The sequence below is a fragment of the Miniopterus natalensis genome, chromosome 5 (genome assembly GCF_054644295.1).
Source record: "Miniopterus natalensis isolate mMinNat1 chromosome 5, mMinNat1.hap1, whole genome shotgun sequence".
NCBI lineage: Eukaryota > Metazoa > Chordata > Mammalia > Chiroptera > Miniopteridae > Miniopterus > Miniopterus natalensis.
This window is the reverse complement of record NC_142085.1, coordinates 55,015,562-55,036,801: the sequence shown is the minus strand read 5'-3', so window position 1 is coordinate 55,036,801 and position 21,240 is coordinate 55,015,562. Positions and strand designations below refer to the sequence as shown.

The following is a 21,240-nucleotide window of genomic DNA, read 5'->3' as shown; positions in this document are numbered from 1 at the left end:
TTCCTGGTAGAGCACCATGTTTGTGCAATTTTGACATAACAAAAACAACAACAAAAACATCACCTAGACTCAAGCCCCCAAACCTCACACACACAAAACCACCTGTGCTTTGGGAACATTTCTCAGTGGTTTTAAACATGCCATTTTGTTTTCTTCACATTTTCAGATAATAAAGTGGGATGCAAAAGTCCATGGCCACTCTGAATGGTCACATGACTTCAGGGTTGGGGTGACCCTGCTTTTTGGAGAGGGAGAGAGGTTGGCAGAGCCTTGTCACCTTTCTAGTAAATCTGTGGCTAGGGGAAAAAACTGAGCTATCTACAGAAACATACAAGATTCCCTTTCTTGTTTATCCTACTGAAGTTATTATCGGGTAATTCTGTTCACATACCCCCAAGTAATACAATGCTGCTCAAATGATATGCTCCTGTAAATTAACACATCAGCTGTCTAACTTTGGCAATACCAAAATCTCATTTTCAAGCCATTACTATAGAGGGAGGTTGACTGAAGTAATGTATTTGAATACTAAATCTTAGTTACTTAAACAGATGTGCAGAAATTGTCTACAAAGAATGGCCACAAGACAAAAATATAACATTTATACTCAAATTACAAGGAATTTTTCCAGGCATTGTAAACTTTTTTTAATTATTGCTTCTTAAGTGGTAAATTGTATAATAAATTATGGAGGATTATCATTGAAAAAAATAATTACGGCTAGGTAATAGTCTTAGCAATGGGAAGGCTATGCAAACATATTCACACAAAATATTCAAAATACACAGGTTCAAATATATATATATATATGGGGTGTAAATAAGTATATATAATATGTATATATATTGTCTTTGCCTCATTTATGCCCTGAGATTTCAGTAACTTTGGAAGATCCTTCTTTGATTCCAGACAGGTGGGGGAGAGCTTTGCAGAACCGGGGTCTATGTACAAGTAATTTGCTACAGGCACCCTGACTTGCCAAAGTCATAAGTTAAGAAACAAAACAAAAACACTTCTTTGTTTTCTGAAAATCTTAAGGATCCACTGGTTCAACTGTTTCTTGTTTGACCTTGACAGGTCCCAGAGGTAGTGGGTTGCTGGGAGGCAACTTCATGAGGGACAGGTCTGATGATTCATAGAGGTTACACCCTGAGAGGAGTCCATTCCCCATGTTTCTTTGCAAAGACACTTTGAGGCCAGTTTCTTCTTTCTCCTTCCTGACCACAGCCAGGATCTCCTTCTCCACCACAGAGGTCACATCGATGTTGTCCTCCATGTCCTCGAGCCGGTCGGCATTGTCACTGATGTCGAACTTCTCGATTTCTTCGTTGATCCGGGTCAGGTCCTCCAACGGCAGCCCCGTGGTTGGGGCCACAGGACAGTTCCCCTTCAGGTGGACCTTGAGGCTGCAGAGATGGATGTAGCTCTTGTGGCAATGGGCGCACTTGTGGGGCCGCTCCCGGGTGTGTAGGCGCTTGTGGAGTTTCAGGTGCACAAACTGGGTGAACTTGGCGGGGCACACCTTGCACTGGTAAGGTTTCTCTCCAGAGTGGAGTCGCAGGTGAGTCTTGAGATTGCTGGTGCTGCTAAATCGCTTGTGGCAAACCTGCGGTGTGGGGAAGAGGGCACCGGAGGGAGAGGGGAAGACCAGAAGGTTAAGAATCATCAGTGGGAGGGGCAAGCTCACCACCCGACGCGCAGCAGCCCGGGAGGGGAGAAGCCTTCCTGTGGCACCTATGGTGTGGCATTAAGCAAACAGGGCGATGTGGCCACACTGCACACGAGGTGGTGTTTATTTCCCCTACCATTTTCCACCCACTGGGAGCTTGCTGTGTCATCACCTAGCTCACAGCAGGAACAGGCAGCCAGCCCGTGCCAAGGCAGGATTCTCCTGTTGGCTAATCTATGGGCTACATGACCTGGGGAGGGCACCTCCTCAGACGTTTTCTACAAAGGTCAAAAGTTCTACCCCAAAAATACCGCCCACCTGGCATTCGTGTGGCTTTTCTCCTGTGTGTACCAGGTAGTGTTTCTGCAGGTGCGCGAGCTGAGTAAAGCCTTTGTTGCAAGTCTGGCATTTGAAAGGCCGCTCTCCACTGTGCACTCTGAGGTGGACCTGGGAAGAAGCCGCATGTGTTAGCTCTGCTCTCGGTTGTCTGCAAGACCTAACATTTCTGCTCAAGGACTCAGGCATATATGATGTGGAGATCTTGAGAAAAGCATCAAGATAAAGCCTTAGACAGAACAAACAATGCCCTGAGGTTTTCAGAAGGCCTTGTTCTGTCTGAGCTAAAGGAACAGAAGTCACAGGCTAGCAGGGACTTTCAGCTGGTCTTCTGGCCCAAACCCCATGTTTTGATTCTGCAGAAGAAACTCAGGAGAGGGGAAGTCATTCGTCCAAAGCCACACAGCCACAAGTGGTAAAGGCAAAGGCAAAGGCAAACCCACGTAACCTATCCCCAGCCCACGGCTCACCCTATTGAAAATGGAATCGGTAACCCGTGGGAAGCGAGCCAAATGCAGACACCCGTAAGCGCTCGCGGGGACAGACGCCAGCAGTAGGACAGACTGCCCTGCTCCGAGGCCTACCTTCAGGTTTGAGAGCTGGCCGAAAGTCTTGGAGCAGACATTGCATTCATACTTAATCTTGCCATTCTGCTTCTTCAGGGGGTAGGGAAGCGTCTTGTAGCCAGTCATGTTTCTTTTGTTTTTGATGAGATTCATGGCTTCGTCACTGCTGGGGGCCGCCATCGCCGCTGAGGTAGCTTTGGGCTGCACCACGTGCTCCGCCGAGGCCGCTGTCCCTGCGGTGGGGGACCCGCTGGTGGGGCTGCACACCTTGTCCTTCAGGCTGGCGGCCCCGGGGAGGGAGAAGGCACTGTGGTGCGCCGGGCCCAGCACCTCTCTGGGGTGTTCGGGCTGAAGCAGCCTCCGGGCGCCTTCCGACGGCAGCGAGCCGGGGAGGGTGGCCGGGTTGAGCATGGGGTGAGGCAGGCTGCCCCCGCCCAGGAGGTTACTGTAGACGGGGTACAACCTGGGGAACAGGCTGAAGTTGTTGATGCCGCCCACGGTGCTCAGGCCGTTACAGTTCATGCTGTAGGGGGGCAAAAGGAACTTGGGGTAGTGAGCATTATAGGAGGGGATGAAGGCTGGCGGGAGGTGGGGGGGAGGCGCGTATCCGGGGTAGGCGCCCAGGCCTTCGGGGCCGTAGGGCGCGTTCAAGTAGGAGTAAGAGTCCCGGTGTTCTTGAGGGCCAGGGGCCAGGGGCGACACCATGTTCCCCGGGCTGCTGTGCGGGCTGGAGCTTTGGAGACTTTGGTCGGGGCTGCTTCTTGCGGAGGGGCTGGGCGTCGTGGAGGACGGGATGGGGGAGTGAGGGATGTACGTGGGCCTCTCCATCCCGTAGGCCAGGGAAGCTTTCAGAAAGTCTTCCGGGAGAGGGGCCCGGATCGGGTACACCACCCGGGGGTAGAAGGGCATTTCGGGGCTCCCATTTTTCCTGAAGTCGTCGGCGTCCTTTTCTGAAGTGAGGGGTGAAATGTTCGAACGGTAGAAGTCCTTTCCTTTGGAGGGGTTGGAGTCCAATTTTAGGATTTCTCTCACACTGTGCTCTCTCTTTGGGACATTCTTTGGGCAAAGGTCATTTTTCTCAGTGCTCTGCTGCTTTGGGTGGCTCTGTGTTTGTGCTGAAATAGAAAAGAAAGGACGATTACTCAGAGGGGTACAGAGAACTGAAGTGAAATTGCCCAGTGGTTCTCTCCTTGAGAAAACCTGAGCAGCAGCTGGTCACAGCGAGACACCTGGTTTCTCAACGCCTCTGATGCTAGAGGGCCTGGGGCCACTCGAAACACTGCTCCATTTCCTTCCCAGCACAACAGGGCACTGGCAGCGTTGATCGAGCCAACAGCACCGTTTGGATTGTTTTGTTTCCACTAGCAAAAAAAACCCCTTATGATGGAAAAATGCTGTTCAAGCTAGAACAGGAGAGAGTCTATTAAAATGGGGTGGAAAAATACTGGGGTGGGGGTGTCAGAGATTAATAAATGTCATTCTGAGGAAATCAGCACACCCTGCGAACTAGATGTGAAAGGTTAAGACTCATTTCAAGTAATAAATAGTCATCAATTTTCACCCTCATTCTTGTTTAATATGAATTTGATAAAACCTTGTTCAAACCGATTGTGCCAAAAAGATTAGAAACGCAGATGCCACCACTTAGCCTCAATTTGCTGACAACACCGAATTTCACCATGGCTTTGTCTGGTCTAACCAGGCTCCCAGCACTGCTGTCCCCTGGAATCACAAGGCATGACACGGTTGTCTCTGCCAAACCACAACAGGCACTTCCCGAGCCAGTTCAATTACTTAGAACACCAAAGAAAACAGGCAGCTGAGATGAAAGCATTTATTCCAAAGGACGGCATATTATTACTTGATAAATATACTATTTAGGAATAGCAGCAACAAAAAAGACATTTCCATTCTCTCCAGGCCATCGCCAGCCCTTGCCGCCCGGAACACACAGCACAAAAGATGCCTCCAGGAAAGCACCAGTGAGAGCAGACACATCCCTGCTGCTTAGCTGGAGCTCAGGCTATTTATTGGAGGGCACTCACTCCACCGTGAACACCTGCCCTAGCCCTAGGAGGTTGAAGGCATCGGCCACGAGAGGCAGGAGAGCTCTTGGGGATCAGGCTGACGCCTCTGTAAAAGTATCATTCGTCGCCTTAGAAAAATGTCCCTGTTTGATTTAACTGAGAAGGAACTCCAGGCTTGATATCCGGTCTAGAAATGAACTCTGTGGAACTCCAGATTCTGAGCTCTCCAAATCCATTCCCTAGGATGACAGGCTGGAGGGATTCAATTCCAGTTGGAGAGCCCTTCGGAGAATGTTATCTGCTGCTGGCTGTTATCAGTTACTCTGGGGTGAGCCAGCAGCTCCAGAATAAACACAGCCGAGACACTATCAGGGAAGATGCTGTTGGGGGCAGTGATGGAAAGCTTGTTGAGGAAGAGGGATTTCTGAAGCCACTAAACCAAAATAAATATCCCCTTATCAGGCCAATATCAGTCTTTCAGTGAGGCCCAGCAGGCAGGAAGTTCAAATTGTCACTTTTGTTTTTTAAAGCTGAAATGGTAAAGGAAGAGAGACAACTAAGTTGGAAAACTGATAGGCAAGACATCTATCTCACAGCCACTGGAAGGAATGCGAGGGAGGTTGAAAAAGATGATTCAGAGGCATCCACACAGGCCCACATTAACAAAAGAAAGTCATCCTAATAAAATGAAAATGCAGACACTTCACCATCATGATTTCCTGCCATTTTTATGTGGCAAATTACATCTAAGTCTCTTAATGTTTCCAGCGGCTTCAATACTCCCTTAATTCTAAAATACAACAAATTAAAGCCGAAAGCAAAAAGTTTAAGCCCATCCATAGCATTGTTCCTCCTCATGAGGTGTTCTTACTAAGCGCATCAGCAATCCATTTATTGAACTGAAACAAAGCTAATGACTGGGTCAACAAATGAGCAAGTTGAAATTCCTATTTTCTACAAAATATTCAGCACAGTGTCCGGCATATAGTAAGTCCACAATAAATGTTTGCCATCTTTTACGCCTTTGTAAAAACAAATTTATGTCTTATTCCAAAACAATATCCAGAGGTAAGTGTTAGTCCTTCCTAAGATGTTCAGAGGCGGAAATCATGCCATCCACATGAAGGTGCATTTTTAAAAATGATCCTCAGCAGCTGAGTAATCAGTGGAGCTGGTGTCATTTCTGACTCTCCCACTCAGCAGCAGCTTGCGTTAACATAAAAAGGAAAATCAAGATCTGTTTTTGTTCTTCAATCTTACATGGCTGTAGGCGGACAGAGTCATTTCAAGAGTGAACTTCTTCTGAAGACTCTGAATGGCTTAATTATGCCGACTCACATTTTCGATCTATAATAAGAACCCCCAAGACTACAAGAAAGAACCTAGAAGTTCTGCAGTAGGCAAAACAAAGTCTGTTTTCAACTGAAACTGAGAAAGCAGATGAACATTTAGAAGTCTATAATTTGGTCAACTGTTTTCTAGATGGGTTAGTAAGATAGATATATAGAAAAAAATATCAAAAAAACTTGGGAGGGGCAGGAGTTAAACTTAATAGCTCCGACTCCTTTTCTTTTGCTTTTAAAAAATTCCAATTTGTGATTTCTGGATACTTATTTTTCTTGACCTCAGTTTGCTTCAAATCTCTTCTCAACACTCTACCTCTACTAGTTGAGCCATCACTGCCATTTAAAGGCCTCATGGAGATTCTGGCACAGACCTTTATTGTGCTTGAAGCATGGAAACCCAACACAACTCACCTAAAGACACAATCTACCTATTAGGCCTGATGAAATAGTGGAAATTTTCCTGATCAGAGTCTCAATCACCAGTTACCACACCTAAGACAACTGGTTTCACAATCAGCAGTAGGAGTCTTGGCTTAATGTGACTGGTATTGTTAACTCTTCATTCTTTACTATGAATACCGGACAATGAAAATGTACTTGGAAGTGTTAAACCACCACTTAGAAAGAAATTCTGCATAAGCAAACAGGGATATTTGAGGGGAGAAAGGTGTCATTTCACAGTTATACAAGAATGCTGCTTCTGAACATAAAGGGCAAACCCTTGAATCTTAAAATACTGTGCAAACCTTTTCACTGGGGGATAAAAATGCAAGACCTTTAAAGCCTTTCTTTGATTGGCAGAGAGTGAGGGACCTATGCAAAAGAACTCTTTTTGTGGTTGGCGCAAAGTCATTGGGATGTATTACCTCAAATGCAGTTACTGTTTAAAAAAAAGAAATCAAGGTCTTTCTCTGATCCATGAATGATTAAGCTCAAGGATTGTAAGGAGACCTCCAAGAGGAAGTGACTTGCTGTGCTGAGAAAGTTAGGAGGAAGCTGCCCATCTCCCCATAAGGTGCCCTGCTGGAATATAAGATGTCTTTTACCACCAGGCTTTGAGCACTGGGCCTGGCACATACAGATGGCGAAATAGGTGAATGGCTCCTGGGATGCTTGGCTCTGGGGACATGATGGAGATTCTTGGGAGCAGTGAAGAGAGGTGAGGAAAAAGAATGGCCACCTTAGGCCAGGACCTGACTATCCCCATCATGTTTATGCCGGAAACCAGTTTATTCCCGAATATTCTAAGACTTCTTCATGAAGCTCAAGGGTGCATTGTGTGTGTCCATGTGAGTGTGTGTATATGGACCACAAACACAAATCTGAAAGACGGTCTTATAAGAGAGATCCTTAATGTTTTATGGTCCCTGTTTTTCAGAAAACTACAAATATAGTCTTGAGATCATAGGGAGATGAAGTAGACACTGTGGGAAGAGCACTAAATAGCTACAGAGTTGGATTATACTTGACTAGGTAAATTGGTCCTAGGGTTGAAGTCAAAATTCTAATTTATGCCAATATTAACATTATTCCAAAAGCCTCAAAGATGAAAGTGTGAACTAAAACAATTTAGCCTTCAGATAAAGCAAATGGGTAAACATCAATGATTGATGAATCTGGGTAAGGGGTACCTGGGAATTCTTTGTACTATTCTTGCAACTCCCCCTTAAGTTTGAAATGATGTCGAAACCAAAAGTTACAAAAGCATTAGCATTCAGATGCTGAAACTTTTAAACCAAAAGGCTTAAAATTTTGCTTTAAAAATTTAAATTTAATTTTAAAAACTGCTTTATTATTTAGCAGTGTAACTGAGAACACACTAGTTACAACAGGTTGGAATGTTAGGGTAATTCTTAAGTCATTCATAGAGGTCACCTGAGACTGACTAAAAGGAAGTAGCCCTTTGCAGACAGGTAAGGACAGCAAGTTTCACTAAGTAAAAAAGTAAAACTTTATAAATCTAAGGAACTGAGAAATTGTTACAATAAATTGATTGGCTACTAGAATACTTATCAGGTGATCAGATGAAGGAAGGAAACTAAGATACAAAATCCTGCAATTCATTCACAACCTTTGAAAAATTATAGCTGCGAGTTTTTCTAGAATCAATCTTCTATGTTCCATATCACACCATAACTTAATAACCAAACACACATCTCTGTAAGATTTCAAGTGCACATTTTAAGCACCGACAAATTACCACAAACAAGGGGGTGGGCAGTTTCCTTGCAAACTCAGCCTGTCAGGACCAATCTCTATTTTACTCTTACCTGCCCCCTTTTGGATAGATTAGAATTGGACATATATTTCTTGTGACTGTCTGAATTAAACACTCAAAGTAGTTCTTAAATATTTTTTAAATGATCAAGTTTTATAATAGGAAATAGGCACTAAAAATTTTCTCCCTTCTTCTTAGTGCCTAGTTTAGCAACCTACTTGGCCCAACAGATGAAGCCATATAATTAAACAACATGTTATTAGCTCATAGGGGCAGAACTGACAGGACTGGCATTTAAAATTTTTTTGTTCTGTAATCCACTTACTGAGATTCATCATTGTCAGCTCTCCAGGATAAGGGTAGTGAAGCCTTTCTGCAAAGTCCCGGCAATACCACACAAGAAGCTCCTGGTTGGCAGGAATGGGCTTAATGGTGTAGAAGTAGATGTTCATCCCGTTCTGACACGCAGCCAGGTTTTGCTCCCGGGCAGAGTGTGCCGGATTCACGTAGCGCATCCAGTTGCTCTTCTCCTCATTAAAGCCATCGATGAAGTGGTGAAGCTCCCCTCTGGAGTAGATCTGTCCAAAAGAGAAGACAGACGGGTTGAAGAGAAATCCGCCCCCGACGCCTCTGAGAATCAACACGGCAAGCCTGCCTGTGACTCTGCTCCCCCCATCGCCTCTCTAGAAAAAGAATCCATTCAGTTTGGCGGGGTAGTCTTGAATCAGCAGAAATAAGGGCGGAAACAGGTGAGGCACACTTTGTCGGTTACCTTTTCCATCTCGGGTTTATCGTCTTTTCACGTGGGGGAAAATAACAGAAGAATGAAACACAAAATTTCATTTAAGGAGCTGCCTCAGGCCAATGAAACCACCGGGAGTCCTACTTTTGCTATGGCAGCGAATGGCAAACGGGTGATGCTATGAACTCGGGTTCCCATTATGCTGACTTTTAATGCTTTGAGTCACTGGGTAGAAGACCGAGCCGGCTGACTACGTCAAACTGAGTCTCTCCACTTTTTCTATGGCCTCTGTACTTGCCGTTTCCTACACCCCCGCCCAAGGCTTAAACTATGCAAACATCCTCCACCCCCAAGCTCGAGTCCAGAAGTAACACTTGTTCGTATGAACACTTGGAGCCTGGCCTTTTTGTGGAAGCACTTGGGTGGGGCAAAGGTGAACTTCACCTGCCATAACAAAGTGAGCCCCGGGCCAGAGGCCAGCCTCTGACAGCCTACTGAGGAGTCACTTTTCCTCTTGATAAACATGTTCAGCCCTGCCAGAGGAGGGGAGAGGGAACCCTCCTATCTGTGAGGTTGGCTGAAACGTCACTCTCAGAGCCATAGGCATGTGTTTTTGGAAACAGAACAGGAAGATACCATGTCATTCTTTAAAGGCAACACATAATGAAGAACTCAGAGTTTGCCTTGTAGTAATCCTTCTGGTTAACAGATGCACACAGGCCACTGGGGAAAAGGCAGAGGTAAGAGCAGGAGAAATGAAAATACACATTCTTCCTGAAACGGCTTCATAAACAATCTCCTTACCCGTCCACAGAAAGTCTCTCTCTCTCACTTTTCAGCATGCACCACCTTTTCTTCAGACCTCAGAAATCTCCTCACACAAACGCATTGACACCTGGCCATCTGCAACTCGTGGTCCCCAAGAACTGGGGCACGGCTCGTAGCAGAAGCTGTGCTCTAACTGGAGAGCAGGCTATTGCTTTGTTCTTAGTCACATACTATGTGAGTCTATAAACTGAGTCTATATTTCGCTCCAACGTTATCAGAGACGAAAAGGAACCCTGTCCCTTTAACACAGGCAGTAAACACCAGAATCACTTTCTTTTAAGAGTAACTTCCTGTAAATTGTGAAGGGGGAAATACATGTGGCTTCATCAAAGCAGCTTGTGAGAGCTTTTGCGGTGTGTTTTGTTAAGAGAAAATGGAACAAGGCTGGGTGAATTCTGCTATCAAGAGGGGTTTTCAAGTTTGTTTACTCTGATGTGCAAACTTCCAGGAACATGGGGTTCCATCGCTCTTGCACTCTTGGTCGGGCGGAAACTGCTTTCTAAAGCTACGGGTATATTGATTCCAGTCAGCTTTCCACGGACTACAATTTACTGTATCCTCATTTAAAAACAGAAATAGCAATGCCATGAAGTCACACACTCACACACATGAAAATATGCATACGTCAAATGAACACTGCTCCCTGTCACCTCACTACATTTCCATATATTATCAAGAAGATTAAAAAGTGCTGACTCATAGTACAGTTACAAGAAATGTCACTGGTTTCTCAACTTGAACATCCCTTCTCTTCTTTGACTGTGTAATTTGCATGAAACTTTTTCTTTCCTCAAACAGATGTTCATATTCCTGCCAGCAAAATCAGGATGCTTTTAGCAACATGTGGGACGTTATCTCTTACAATATCCTTTGCATGTGAAAGACTGATTCAAATAAATCCTTCTAAGGACAGCATTTCAGTTACTTATAGTGAATCTTTAATGAACCAGGGAACTGGGACAGAGATAGGAAGTTCTTAGGTATTTCTTGCCTTTGTCAAAATGACCAGGCGTTAATGAGATTTACGCTAGATTGTCTTAATTCAGATCTGCGACTTCAGAATTACACACCTCTAAGGGTCACTTCTGAGAAGATTTTATTGTCAAGGCAAAAATGCACTCATTTACGTTTTGCCCATTATAAGTCATGTATTTTAAGCATGATAAAGTTATTTTTAAAAATTGTGAACACACTATTCTCAGAGCTCTCTTTTGCTTGGAAAATAGAATAACCCATTTCTAAAAACACAAAACGTCCTGACTTTTAAAAAAATCTTGTTTCTTAGGAACAACTTTTGAATGATTCCCAAATATCTTTTATCAAGATACGTGTCCAAAAGGTATAAGCGTTCTAGGTAAGTACTGGCCAAAGTAAGTATGATCCAATTTTTGTTGTTACCATGCAGCTGTTTCTGAAAAGAATTCAAATAACGATTCGCCAACAGTTGTGTGCTTTTTATGCATGTATAAAAAATTACTTTTAAATTTTGTAAACAAATCTTTATTTTCTAATTGAGGAAACTGAATATCCTGGAGAGCAGTGGGAAGATATAAAGCAGTCCAATTTTTTCTCTGTTCACTGATAATTCAGGGTCTTTTACTTAAGGAATCCATCTAATTAATTCACCTTTGAGGTGCTTTCTAACCCTGATATTCCAAAGGAAATTGTATTGGCCAGGCTTTTTGACGGGATGGTATAGAAAAGTTTATCGTCTTACATGATTGTAAGCATTTTTCCATGCTATGGATGTAATCTACATACTGTCAAATCCGATAGTTTTATGGTGCAGACAAATTTAAACAGGACTAGTCCTGAAGTCTATCTCCATTTCCCTAGTGCTCTCTTCTACCTAGCCTTCCTGAATGGTACTTTTTTCAAGATAATGATTAGTCTTTCATTCTATTAAAGTTAACTCAGCAAGAAATCAGAAGAGGTGAAATCTAAGGCTTGGTGACTCATTACTACTTCCTTGCAGAGAAATGCAAATGAGCCTACCCTGAAGCAAGTAACAAACTGTTTCCTTTCATCACAAAAGCTCGATGAATTGCAAAAATTAAGATTCACATATAGTCCATATCTCCATCCCTAACCACATATATATAGATAGTGTTTCCAGGGCCAAACATTTAGCCAGTTTCATCACACTTGCTTAGAATTGGCTGTGTCCATGGGGACCCTGGATAGTTGTGGTGAGGCCCAGTACAAGTTGAAAAAGGAAGTGACCTAGCAATTCTAGCTCTACTTTTTTTTCTTAATGAATCTGAAAAAACTTTCCATACTTACCCGCCAAAAATATTTCCTGTTGGCATTCTTGGGAACTGTATCATTGGTGTAGATTTCACCTATTAGAGGTCCGAATCGTGTTCCCTTTGGTATATATTCTTTACTCACTACTCCAATAACCTAAAGGAGGTAAAACATATGAAACAATTACTTTGACTGTAAAACAGTAGCCAGTCTTTTTATTTCAATCAATTGTTTTGTCAAGTGGTAATGCAACTAACAATGACAAAATTGTGATATGGTGCCTACGTAATTAACAATGAGCTTCACCTTAGGGGAAGACCATTTTTAAACTCCCAGATCCTAAACAAATACTCAACCAAGCATTAAAATAATCTAGAGGATTATTCTCCAGTGACTGAGGGTCCTTTATTTTTATTATTACTTTTTACAAGAACAGAGAGGGTAGCCATTCTGTTTTAGAATGAGAATCAGATACTGCAGAATTAGGTGATCAAGGTTAGGCCAATTCGGCCTGCTCCTAGTTTCCTATTTCTCCGTTTCCCTCAAACCATAAACACAGTGTGCTTGAGGGGAATACAATAGTTTTAACCTCAGAAACCAAAATAATGCTCTTTGGTTGTTCCACAAAGGCCTAAGGAACCAGAAACCAAACACATTCTATTTTTTTCAACCCAGATGAGGGTTGTTTTTTTTCGTGTTTTTTTTTTTTTTTCATAGCTTGCAAGTTCTCTTTATAAAAAGAAAAATCTTTCCAGTAACTTTTGTTCTTCTCTAGCATCTTTCTACTCAACAGTGGTCAAAAGCCCTCCTCTGAAATGAAATTTATACTGAGGAGAGTTGTGGGTTCTGAGAGCTGTGGGTTCTAAGATCTGAGGAAATGACCTTCTCAGACTGGAAGTATCATACATTCTAACTTTGTAGGGCCTTACTAAAGAAACATGTTAACTATGCCAGTTCCTCCTTGATCGTAAATTTCTTTAAGGAGGGTGGAAAAAAAAAATCACCAACCATGAATCAGGAAGCAATTCATCAGTATTGAAAAAACTCCTCTGTAATTAGTCCTTTACAACGTTTTGCAGTTAGTTTTGTTTGGGTTCTTATACACTCACTTTCCCATTTTTATTTTCTTCTCAGTCAAAAGAGCCTACAAATTAGTTACTAAATAGCATACTGAAATGGACCAAGAGGGGAGGTTTAAAAGACAACATTATTTTCCTGTTTTTATTATCCCTGGTGGTTCCTGTGTAATTGTACCTGAAATGGAGACCCAAATATGTAAATCAATTGAATGTTCACAGTGGAATCTAAGATTTGGGTTATGATATGCACTGACACGTCATTAAATCGCATCAAGAATTCAAGCCCGTTTAAATGCATGTAGAATAGGCACACTTATAAAGATAGGGACAGACCAGTCTTTCTCATGTACATTTCTGATCAGCCATTAAATTATTTATTTATTTATTTTCTAAAATATATATATTTTTAATTACTCAATATTCAAGTCAATGGAACATACCCAGAAGGGAAAGACAGAAAACATTTTTTTCCTACACCTAATACAAGTTGAAACGAGGTTGGTGAGCTACAGTTTTATTTTTGGTCATTTATGAATTTCTGTCAGACAGGTGAAAAAAGCAGATGTTCATTTCATCTTCTTCCTCTGCCTTCATTTACATCTATCTGACCTTTCAATAGCAGTTTGTCATTATTGGTATTTGTTGGCAGTACAACTATTGGGGGCAAGAGTACCTCAGAATAGTCTTGAGATAAAAATATATACTCGAGAATAAGTGGACTTACTTATTCAGAAGCTCATTGTTTATGACACAAGAGTGAACCTAATTAATTGGAAAAATTCATGGAATTGACTTCTATGACACACAAACCACTTGGCATTCATGTCTGAGTGATTATTCCATAATATTAAAATGACAAACAGGAAAAACAAATAATGTCATTTGTTGGTGAGCCAATAATTAGCAGTTGATATTTTCAACATATCCACTTTAAAGCAGTAATTTCAAGAAAGGTACTCAACTGGTTCATCAACTTTGTTTTAAATTATAGTCTCTTGCAGACCGTGTCTTAGGAGTCAGAGCTTGATTACCAACAAGGAGCACTGCATTGAGGTCAGGGGTTTTATTCTCAATTGCCATTCTTTTAACCATTGGCTTCTTGGATTTCAGCTACCAATTTTACATTAAGAAAACACACAACATTTTCTTATGGCCAAAAGAAGTCAATTAGAAATTTGAGGAAGCTATAAAGCACCCAGCACCTATTTGAGCAATATGGGGAAGCTATAAGGTACTACTGGAGGTAACTCTTCCCATCTGTAATCTTACAAATGCAATACAGCAGGCAAGACAGGGGAACAACTAGAAAGAGGAAGGTCTGTGGTGGAAGAGAGATCTATGAAAATCCTTAAGAGCCCCAAAGATATAAAAGACCTCAATATTAGATTATCTTTACAAGTGAGACAGAAGCTTAATATTTTAAATTCCTATTATACACAAAGCTATAGGATACATATAAACTCATATATATGGAGAGAGACATAAAATCACAGATTTTTTAAGTGGGAAGAAATCGTGTAGCTAATATGCCATCCATATGCATTTCCAGTCTAGCGCTCTAACACACAATAAACACCTTCATCTCAAATCCATGTCTGAGATATTACTCGAAGAGGACATATAATAGCTGCAGCTCTAAGATTCCGGTGCTTGGCCAGGTAACTAAGGGGAACAGGAATCAAGGGTTTCTTTAAACGGGAAGTGGGAGACCAGGTCATAGCTCTCACTCTGGCCCTGGAAAGACGCAGCCAGACGTGAACCTTAGCCAACAACATTCCATCCCTGGAGCAAGCACAAGACAGAGGGCACAGGGGAACCCGCTCTGTGCCCTGGGTCTCGCAGTGCCAAACAGCCTAAGAATGTGTTCACCTAGCTCGGGAAGGAAACTTCACTGGAACTGACCAGGGTCCTAAAGAATGTCTGCTGGGGACAGGCTGTGTGCCTTCCGTAAGCCTTTCAGCGAGACCACACCGGCCGCCACACTCCTTGCCCCTCAGAGGCCCTTCGATGTCATGGGTTATGCGCGAAGCCGGCCCCTCCGCCACGTGGGCAGATCTGTCTCTGTCAGTGGCCTCAGTTTTACGGAGTAGCTACCAGACAGAATGAAGATTTCACAACTTAGGATGGATGGGTGTATGGGGGGGGGGCGAAATAAAAATCTGATAGCAAGGAGAATGTAAGTTCTTTGTTTGTTGTTTGTTTTTAAAAGCAATTCCTCCTTTGGGGAATATTCACATACACACACAGCAGTGGGTTTTAACCAGAAACAGCATTCAGATCTAAATGTGCTATGAGCATCCTCTCCCCTAGGGTACATTAAGATCATTTTAATTACTAGCTCTCTCTCCCCCTCCTCAACCCCTCCTCCCCTAAAATGGCCCATTCGATGAAAATTACAAGGATTATCTGCAATGAGATGACTAGAACTCGGTCGTGGACCAAGACTTTAAGCCGGTAATGCACCCCATTTTTTAAAAAGGGGTGGAGTGAATGGAGATGTTTTTAGAAGGTTTCCTCCTTAATTATCTTTGTATTAAAGGAAATGTGGTAATGCCTCAGTACATGCCTCCCAAATAAAAGGCAGTCGGAAGAAAAGGGAATTGCACGTTGTGGCGAGATACTTTTTACAGATGGCTTGAGTTAATAATGGACTTCAATCAAAGTGGACACTGAGCGAGTCCCCATCACCCGTCTGATGTTTATCACCACATGGCTTTGGGAGGTCAGACTCGGAGCCACAGAGCCTCTAGAGCGCAGCAATTTCAGTGCAGGCTACTGTTTCTAAAATATAAATGTTTAAATGGATCTTTCTGTATTCAAATAGTCACAGAAAATTATTTCAAGAGGACAAGGGGAAAATCCCCCTAGACGAATAATGCATCAGTTGAAAAAGTTTTAAAAGTTTTGAATACTATGTCTATATTTGGTTTGAGTTCTGGAAATAGGAAGTACGAACAGCCTCATTAAAGGTGCAGAATGATTCTAAACCAAATCTAAAAATGGGGGTCGAGATCAGAAATATGGTTTGTATGTTTTGTTTTTAAACCAAAAGAAAAAAAAAAGGTGCTGACACATAGCACAAATTCATAATGAAAAATGGTCTTGTTAAAAAAAAAATTCCCCAAGTATGTCAGCACAATAGTACATAATGTAACATCTTCTGCTACTTAAATGAAAACATTTAAAGAAGAGCAAGTTAAATCAGTCAAATCAGGGAGATAAAAACTACATGCAGAAAAGCTTTTTTCACCTATTTCCACAGCCTGTGGGCCTGAGAGGACTAACTGAATAATGATAATGTAAACAGTTCATCAATCCTAAAGGTCCCTGTTTGAGAACAGGTTTGCAGCAAGCACGTCCTCAATGGCCCAATTCCACAGCCCTCTTTCATCACCTTAAGGGAGCTGTCCTTCCCCAAAGTTCAAAAAGGAAGGGAGAAACAGAAAAACAGGTATAAATTCCAGAGTAGGCTTCAGACAGTATTACATTTAAGTTGGATCCCTGGTTGCTTTTAAGATTAGGAACTTAAGATGTGCTATTTTAGTCAAGTGTTTCAGTTAAAATACTGGAAAGTATAACAAGAGAGCCCTGATCTCTTACTAGGTTAGGGGCTGAAGGACCCTCTTTAGGAATACAGGCACTGCGTGGTTTTTGGCATGCTGAACATACTGAAATAAGGAGTTACACGTTCAGAGAAAAAAGAACCAAGCCAGCTTAATAAAGGATCGGTCTGAAATATGTTCAGACTATAAATAAAGCCACAGTGACACCAAGAGGGGCCAGTGTAGCACAATCAAGAAGCACTGTCTGGGGAAGTTAGTAGAACTTTGCTCCCTCAAAGTCTCTGCTCTGGCTCTAACTATACACCTTGGGTAAGTGACTATCTTTCTGAACCTTGGACTACATGATCTAAATTTAGCTATAATTTTTAAGTAGAATGATGGAAATTGAAAAACACAAGCTGAGTGCTGAACGGAGGATGAGAACATTGTAGAATTGAAAGGCAAAGATGACCCACACAACAGAGACTTTTTTCAGTCCCAAAGGACCGGACAGGGCAATACAGCACAGATGAACCCGGGGAACAGACCAACATTTGGTCAAATCGGATATGGGATAAAACACACTGCACTGTTTAAAGCCACAGCCAAACCTTAAACACCCAAACAAATCCTGCATTGATTGCAGGGGCCACATTGTAAGAAACTTTCTATTGAGAACAGTGTTACTTGCAAAGAGATAGAATTTAAGGCTGATCTCTTGGGTTAAACTTTTAGTGATGTTCACGTACTGCTACAATTTAAATTTTGCTTTTTATAAAATCTGTCTTCACTCTCCCAACAGGGGGAAGAAAGAAAAAAAGGCCGCTTTATGATGAAACTCAAAGCAAAGATGCTCTATTTAATTTTAGACAGCTGTGTCTTCCCCTCACCAAAAACACTGTCTCTTTCCTGTTTGTGTCTGAGTGCAAAGGATTTCCCAAACAGGCTCCTGGCTCCTTCAAATGCTGTTCCTCAGAGAAGGAAGAGAGTGATTTGCCATGGCTATAGTGAATAGTCCCAATACTGAATTTGGATTCTTACAGCAAAGGATCCCCTTTTCACTACTCTGTGAAGGCAGTAATCGAATTGACAGTGGCTTGTGGTCATGCTGGTGGTGGGAAGTCTGTTGAGCTGTCGATTCCTTCAACTCAGCCCAGCAGACTAGTGAGAGCAACTGCGGTAGGCAAACGCTCAAAACAAGAGGTGGTTCTGCAAGTTATTTCACAGCTAAACATCATGCCTAGCTATAATAGTTATATTAAAGGATAAACACAAATCCCTTGCTCATTCCAAGTTGGGGTTTTCAGCTCCTTTGAAACAACAAAGAGTGTACCCACTTCAGAGGCCAGTAAGGAACAGGCCTGCCAGCCCAGCCAGAGCCAGGGAGCTGCCTCCGATAAACGGTGGTGAGCTCTGAGGTCATCCGGACGGAGGACACTTTTACATGACCCTCTGCTCAGTTTATGCCATCACTTCAGTTCATAAACACCTCAGGGTTTTCAGAATAATTTTAGAAACCCAGCCAATAAAGCTGGCTCGTTAAAAAGAATAAAGCCATCTAATGACCCAAAGGAGACAAAAGAAACATGACAAAGTTTTTTTCTTAGAAAAAGTTTTCTCCCTCAAAAGCTGTTTTACACCTGGGGGGGCCTAGGGCGAGCGGGCCCAGAGTGGCCAGCAGCTCTCTCCAAGACTGCTGACAATTTCGTCTACCCCATGCTGCAGTTGAGCTTTGCCAAGACAAGTTGACTTGCCAAAAGGTTTAACTGTTTACTAATTAGCAGGGAACAGTGGCGGGCTGCAGGAAGCGAGCCAGAACTGACTTAGGGAAAGAGACAGCAATGAAACAAGTGAACCAAGCGATCAGTTACTTACAGGTCTTCAGAGATCCTCACAGACATAGGAGGCCTCAAGGACTAGTCGGGAGACTTGGTATCAGATGCCAGTCTTCTTTAGCAATAAAGCAGCGACTTACCTCCTCTTTGCTGTTTGTGGCATATTTGAAAAGCAGATTCCTGGGTAAGGATGCCTCTGCCTGAACCGAGGTCCCTCCGTCGGCTCCGGAGTCCCAGGGGTGATCCTTCACGATGTATGTACACTTCTCTTCAAACTCAGCCTCTGTCCACAGAGTCATATCCGCATCCTCCATGTCCATTTTCATGGTCCCCTCGATCCCCTCTGCCAATCCTCGAAACCTCACAGAACTGGAGCTACACTTCGGGGCAGCCTGGAAGAGAAGGGCAAGGCCGTCGAGATCCTCATTAAAATGAGGATTAAAATTCCCATTGTCCTGTGGCTCCCTCCGAGAGGCTATGACTAATACAGTAGTCTGAAGACTTTAAAAGCAGATGCGGAGTGCTTGGTACAGTTGAGTAAGAGCCAAAAAGCAGTATAAAGAAGATTGCCTCGAAGAGGCCGGGTTTTAGAATGCTACTCGAAGTTTAAAAAAAAAAAAAAAGTGTGGCAACTTCATGGGGGGGGAACAAATTTAAAAAAAAAAAAAAAGAACCACCTCTGAACAATCCCTGGCTTTACCTCTCACGGCAGAAAAATGTTGTGGGCGCTCAGTCCTGTGTCCCAGAGCGCCTGGGGTCATGGCTGCCAGACCCTCAGCTCTGTGGAAAAGCTGCCTCAGAAAAGTGTCACAAACAAGGAGAGGAAGAGGAAGGAGCTCTGTCTGCCTGTGAATGAAGCTAAAAATGGAAAGCGCGTGTGGTGCAGGAGCGGAACCGGCCTGCCTTTCCCAAATGGGGAAGACTGAACTTTCCCACCAGCTCCCAACGCAAAACAACTTTCAAAACAACTTGCCCCCCCCCTCTGCTGTGTGCTCTTTCATTCTCTGAAGTCTGGAAAGGCTTGCATCCTGCCCGCATCACCGAGGTGCAGCTTTTCAGAAATTGTTTGGACCATGGGAAAAGAGGAGGAAAGATGGGGGGGGGGGACAAAGCCCCACAGTGTCTTTAGACTCGTGGGCATCTCACGCCAAAGGGAAAAAGCAAAAAACAAAACATGAAACTGTTCAACAGAATTCCCGGGAGAGAATTCCTTCAGGAGCCCTCGGCTACAAATAGCACTTTCCATTTAAATCTGAAAGTGTACAAATTCCCAGAAGTCGCTGATGTGCTACAGTTTACTGTAACTAAAGTTACAACAAATAGAGAAGACTCAGAGGACTCCCTCTGCTTCCACTTGTAAATGGATCAAGAGATTCCCGCAAGTCTCTCCTCACGCGCGACAGTGTTTTCCAGAGAGAGAGAGAGGGAGAGAAGGTAAACAACTTCTGAGATGCTTTCCCATATACACATGTTTGATAAAAAGTAGAAACATGCGTATCATTTCCATGTAAGAGCGTGTCCCACTTAGAGTGTACACATAACCCCGCGCGAGTCCTTCAGGGTGGCTTCCACCTTCTCCTATCTCCTTAAGCAGGATGCTTTTTATTTAAAAAAAAAGTCAGATGCGAAGTCATCTTCCCCTCGGTTCCGATTTAAACACTCTTAGCTTGTTATTTAGTTGCAACATGCACAGTCATGATGCCAAATCAACGTTAAAATAAAAACAAAATTTAAAAATCAAGCCAACCCGGAATAGTTACTTTGTTTGACGGGGGTGGGCAGAAGGCACTACTGAAATTTCAGTGCATTGACAATTACGCCTAGAACTGAAAGGGTTAATGATTCATAAGGAAAAAGTCTTATAAATGTTTGACAGTTCTAAGTGCCTTAAAGCAGAAGCCTTTCTGGTTTCTACTGCGACTACGCTAGCCAAAAAAAAAAAAAAAAAGTTTTCGGATCAATTTGAGATTTACAAAGATCAAGTTCCTTACCAAGGTCGTACCCACACGTTTTTCCAAGCAAATATCCAACATCGGAGATAAGTGTCGCTCATCTCTACACAGTCCACATTCCCTCCGCGTCCCCTCGCGGGCTGGGGACCGAAGCGCAGCGCGGGGCTCCCTGGCGGTGGGCGCCCGGCTGGGGCTCGGGCTCGGGCTCGGGCTCGGGCTCGGGCTCGGGCTGCGGCTGCGGCTCCGGCTCCGGCTCGCGGCGGCGGACAGGTGCTGCGCGCTGTGCCTCCCGCAGCACTGAGGCCGAGTGTCGCCGCGGCACTTTCAGTCTGTGTTAACCAGCGCGGCGCCCGCTCTCCCCTCCCAGCTGCAGATTTCCCATTTGATTGACTCAACCAGGGCCCGAAGTGGGGGCGTGGCCTCACCTGGACCAGCGCAGCCCGGCCCAGCCCAGTGCTTTCCCCCGAGCGCGAGCGTCCCACAGCTTCCTCTGCTCGCCTGGGAATTTCAACATTCACTTGGAATCTTCCTTCTTCCCTTGGAAGGCATTTAACCTCCACGTTTACTCAGGCTGTATTGTATTCTAAATACTCCAGACCGCCCTCCTTCCTGCTGCGGCTTTTTTTTGGGGGGGGCGGGGCGGGGGGCGGCGCGGTGCGGGGGGGGGGGAGGGGGCGCATATTCCCTAGATTAAGACAAACCTAAAATTTACCTAAACATGTTTGTAGTTCCTCGGCTGAAACTCACAGTTACAGATTTACCAAAAAAATTAATGAAAAGAGCAAGTGAAATTATTTTTTCATCTAATGTAATAAAATGTAGCCGTCTGGTCCTCAAGCTATTACCTATGAAA

At 43.5% G+C, this 21,240-nt stretch overlaps 1 protein-coding gene across 1 annotated transcript; it reads right to left on the bottom strand.

Annotated features, from left to right (window-relative positions):
* Window positions 1–622: 622 nt before the first annotated feature.
* PRDM1 (PR/SET domain 1) lies at window positions 623–20,578 on the bottom strand. The gene is made up of 7 exons (XM_016217559.2): window positions 20,427–20,578; window positions 18,576–18,827; window positions 12,016–12,135; window positions 8,488–8,740; window positions 2,590–3,686; window positions 1,988–2,116; window positions 623–1,606 (listed from the first exon to the last, which is right to left on the bottom strand). Exons 1-7 carry the CDS (start codon window positions 20,466–20,468, stop codon window positions 1,034–1,036), a joined length of 2,466 nt encoding a protein of 821 aa, XP_016073045.1. The 5' UTR covers window positions 20,469–20,578; the 3' UTR covers window positions 623–1,033.
* Between the last annotated feature and the right edge of the window lie 662 nt (window positions 20,579–21,240).

Bases quoted from the DNA above. Each gene is read 5' to 3' on its own strand.
- PRDM1 (XM_016217559.2), bottom strand. From the start codon at position 20,468: ATGTTGGATATTTGCTTGGAAAAACGTGTGGGTACGACCTTG. The intron at 3,687-8,487 runs GTAAGTGGATTA...TTTCTATTTCAG, and splicing joins GCTGACAATGATGAATCTCA to CACAAACACAGAGCCACCCA. The intron at 1,607-1,987 runs GTGGGCGGTATT...CCCACACCGCAG, and splicing joins AAAAGCCACACGAATGCCAG to GTTTGCCACAAGCGATTTAG.